This window comes from Mus pahari, unplaced genomic scaffold (assembly GCF_900095145.1).
Source record: "Mus pahari unplaced genomic scaffold, PAHARI_EIJ_v1.1 scaffold_14964_1, whole genome shotgun sequence".
NCBI lineage: Eukaryota > Metazoa > Chordata > Mammalia > Rodentia > Muridae > Mus > Mus pahari.
In genome coordinates, this window is record NW_018393751.1 from 1,499 (window position 1) to 6,286 (window position 4,788).

The 4,788-nt window shown below is 32.4% G+C and overlaps 1 protein-coding gene across 1 annotated transcript; it reads right to left on the reverse strand.

Annotated features, from left to right (window-relative positions):
- Nucleotides 1-394: 394 nt before the first annotated feature.
- Nucleotides 395-3,668, reverse strand: LOC110315716 (vomeronasal type-2 receptor 116-like). The gene is made up of 2 exons (XM_021189707.1): nucleotides 3,472-3,668; nucleotides 395-887 (listed from the first exon to the last, which is right to left on the reverse strand). Exons 1-2 carry the CDS (start codon nucleotides 3,666-3,668, stop codon nucleotides 395-397), a joined length of 690 nt encoding a protein of 229 aa, XP_021045366.1.
- Nucleotides 3,669-4,788: the final 1,120 nt, after the last annotated feature.

Below are 4,788 nucleotides of genomic sequence, written 5' to 3' on the forward strand. Positions count from 1 at the left end.
GTCATGAATTGCCAGGTTAGGAATCATATTTTATGCCTTGCGAAAAAATACTCAAGATACTAAAACCTTGGGTTATAGATAAAATGTTGGTAAAATTTATTTCTGTTCCATCACAGTTTATTACTGATGATTAAATCTATATTACCACCATGACTGTAAATAACAATGCTGTTATTTCACAGTTTTGCAACGATAACTTAAAATTGCGACCAAGATGAAGATAACAGCTTTCTGGGGACATAAATAATATGCTCTATGTTTTGGAACACCAAGAACCAATCTCTGCCTACTGAGATTTATATAAATAAAGAAAAACTCTGACTGATAGTCAGTCAAGGTTGTAAGATTCTCTCTACCACCATGCCAGACTTAATTCTACATGGCATTCTTAATTTTATTCCTCCTTGCATGTATCTGCCAACTTCTGTTGGTAGTCCCTAGTTGAAAGCTTATCATGTTTCTGAATAGTAAGTATCCAGGAGCTACCTAGATTGACATAAGCATAAGTCTGACCACATCCATTAACTTTCTTAATGGCTATCAAATTCTCCAAAACAGATATGATGTTAGGAATTCCTGGCCAATGATAACTCACACGTGGAGATAAGAAGCTGTCCAGGTATTTCCAGAAACTCAAAGATACTTCCCAATTGGGTCCTGTAAGCAGAAATGAGCACATCCTCTCTTCATTACAGAAATAATTAGGAATAGGTCTTTGGGTTTTTTTATTAAATAAATATGGTGAAGGTCTTACAGTTTTCCCATCACAATGGCCCAAATTGTGTTTTATAATCAAAGACATATTCGGTAAAATGTCAGTATTCCTGTTGATTTCATCCATTGCAAAGGCCAATGCCAAAGCATATTTGTGGTTTTTAGTTGTTTTTCTGTAACAGAGTACAGTGTTTATTATGGACAGATGATTATACATGATCAATTGTACTCAATAGAAGCACTATGCTATACTGGAAATTTCTGCATCTGACATCTAAAGACTGGAGCAAATGGCTTTTGTTGTGAGATTGGATTGATATAAGAACCTGGATTATAGAAAACATTTTCAAAGTTCATGACAGAGTTGGTCCCATAAATAAGAGATGGCGTTGACCTCATCCACAAAGATAATTTTAAGGTTTTTTTGAGTGCTTGATCAGAATGTAAATAGAAAACCACAGATAATGACAAAAGAGTAATTCTGATCATGACTTCATTTTCAAATTATTGAGCAATATAAAATATTTGTTACTAGAGCCACTGAGTTCATGATATTTTCTTGTGAAATTAACTGAATTAGTAAAGGAAATTAAGCCACGATTTATCAATGCATAATGATTTTTCTCCAGCAACATTTGATTCCTGTACATATAATCACTTATAATTAGTGGCCACAATATTTGACATGTCCCTCATATATATCATCTTGTTATTTTTTTCAATCTTTTATAGAAATAAAATATTTCAAAAGATTAATTTTTAGATAAATGCAAAATTATCAAACATGCATTTGGTAATTAATACAGGTCTCTATATAAATTTGAAAGTATTTGAGCAAGGATTGTTTAGGTTATAAGATTGCAATACATCGAAGTGTTTTATAAGATACTTTGCTGTTGAATGTTCTCAATTCAAATACACAGGTATGCAGTAGTGCCAGGTATTTAGTGCAGAGATTAAGGGCTTGTCCCACTACCAGTGTATCATTCTGTTACTTTCTATTTACAAAGGAATGAGATATATTAACTTTTTGTACTTCATTCATTATGAGTTAATTTCTAGGAAACATCTTTGACAACATTCCAGTTAAATTAAAACAATACTGGCATCCTACTGAGAACTAAGAAAATAAAAAAATTACAGTGGTATTTGTATTTGCCAGTATTATATGCTTACAAATTAGAAGAGATTATGGTGTAAATTTGTGGAATGTGTTCATTGTTTCTTGTAAAAAAAATAGCGGGTTACTAGAACATGTGAATGGAATAGTACTATATTGTGTTTGTTCATGTTTATGTAAAGAATAATATATCTCCTATTTCATCCTTGTCATTTCATATAATCTTATCAATAAACACTAAACCTACACCTACATATTTAATGATTAAAGTGAAGTAAACACAATCAGGTTTTTACAAAAAAAAATACATCTATTTTGTTTTTATTCTGTACCCTACAAAATAGGCCATTTTGGAATATTATTTATTACCCCCCACACAAAAAATAACTCAATTAAATATTTACTAATATACAAAAGAAATTTGAGAGTAGACCTTGAGCAATGCTCAAACTACTTCCTACAACTAAACTTTAGGAAACATCAGTTACCTAAGCTGTCTGAGTACCCTAGTAGTCTAAAGGGCTGTATTTTAAAACAGTTATCAGCAATCCACAAAAATGGGTATTGACAACACTTGGTAACATGTGCACGAACATTTACTAAAATTATTGAAAGAAGTCTCACAAGATTTAAATGTTTTCAAAGGGTCTGAGATTAACCAACTTAACCATGAATAGAGAAGACATTTTTTCTTAAATAATGACCAAAAAAGTAATAGAAAGCTCCTGTGTCACTGTTCTCAAACGTTTCAACTATCCCACAATACACTGTCAACCATGCCAGTGACAAGGGACATAAGTAGTGACTACTGTTATTGATAGCCTCACTATTCAAGGAATGTAATCATATCACTAGATTCCATATATTCCAAATATGGTTTACTCTAAAGAGAGAGGGACAAAGTGAACTTTATAAAACTGAAAAGCCAGTGATTGTTCATAAATAGTGAGAAGAAGCCACAGTGCTTTTGTATTTTAACTTTTAAAACACTTCAATGTCTTGATCTTTAATAAGTTAAATATTCCTTGCTGATATACATAAAAAATCCATCACTTCATCCATATGAAGTAGGAATTTCTGAGTGTAAAGATCTCTTTCCAAACCTGATGAAGCTTTAGAAGTCAATAATTGACTTCATGCATTAAATTTGAGACAGTAAGTTTTTTATATATGTAAAGTTTTTGATAACTATATATGCCATGAATATTACAGGAAACAACATATGCTCTAGGAGCAACACACTTATGGAAGGAATTTCAGCAGAATTTATGACCATTTATTTACATGTACTAAGTATAAAACATAATGAAAATTATAGGATCAATTTCAATAAGTCATCACTATCTAGAGTGCAATACAAATGGTCAAAAGACTTTATGTTAAGGATCAATGTATATATGCCTTTATTCTGAAGATTCCAACCTTTAAATCAGAAGCCACCTGGAAGAAAACCAAAACCTTCATTGGATAATGCAAATGAGAAAATAGGTTTGAATCTATAAAGGAATCAAGGTTGTTACTAGGTGTTCAGTCTTAGCAACAGGACAAAAGTCTCAAGAATTTGCCTAATCTTCATCCTCAGAGTACTCAAGAAACATTTATGTTCTCATTTCAATTTAAAATACAAATTTACTTACAGGACATTCAGAGTCTTGTTCAAATATTCTTTCTTAATAGGTGTCTGAACGGCTGCCAGGATGAAAGTACAATTTAATCCCAAATCTCTATCCTTTATTTCATTCAAATTTATTCTCCAAAAGCATCTGGGATCAATGAAATTGGCCATGAGAGGTGGAATGTTAAGCAGAAAGAAGACTCCCATCAAAATGAACATATTTTTCCTGCCTTAAACCTGGGCAGTGTGAATTGTGAAGTGCCATGCATATCAGCCCATCACATTTCTACCAGCTTTTATTTTTTTGGGCAAAGGAGATGTTTATTGCATATTCATGACTCATTTTATTTTCAGGTTTCTTCTGAGCCCTGGAAGAAAATTTCTTCCCTGGGGCTCTGCAGATGGAGTCCATAGCCCATGGAATAAACACGGGTAGGTAAATACTTAGGAGGATAATTCATTCTCAGTTTCCATGATATCACTAATGTTTGTGAATCTGTGGAAGGGAGCTCTTTTGTTCAAATTTGGTCCTTGGAAAGTTTCATCAATAATTATGTGAACACAGTAAGAAATAATGTCAGTGGATTTTATCAGATTTACAGTGAGACATCCAGTAATAGCAAAATTGAAATTAATGAGGACACACAGGACACTGTATTACACAGTCCAATTCAGGCAGAGGCAGTCTCAGGATTATAGGCAGGGAGATCCACAGACTATGTAGAGTGTGGACTATGTCACAGAAGTGACAGTTAGAAATATGTAAACAAGACTTGTGCTTCCATTATCTTGAGAATCTACAAATAGATCAAATCCCAAGTATAGTTAATTCAGCTCAATCTGAAATTATATACTTCTTCACATATCTACAGTTAAATTACATGGTAAAGATTGAGCTTTAAAGGCTCAACAAGACCCAGAAAATGTGTAATGCTTTGTTCTTTATTTCCAATAAAACAAAAAGTCACTCAACCTTCCAAAATTCATTAGTAATGAAAAAAATCATGTTAATATTTGAATACCAAACCATTAACTCCCTCCCACATCCTCAATTTTTTCAATTTGATAACTTAGGCTAATCCATCTATTCTACATTATATTTGTTTTCCTACATTGTTTTTTTTTTGTCATTTTACATTGAGGTAATGGCTGTTAAGTAGTCTTATTTAAAAATAGCTTTTAAATATCTTAGAAACAAGTAGTAACAGTGTAGGAACACTGTTTCAATGTGTAAACTTTTCTTTTTTTATTATTATTATTTTCTTTATTTACATTTCAAATGCTATCCCGAAAGTTTCCCATACCCCTCCCCCCACCTCTGTTCCCCTACCCACCCACT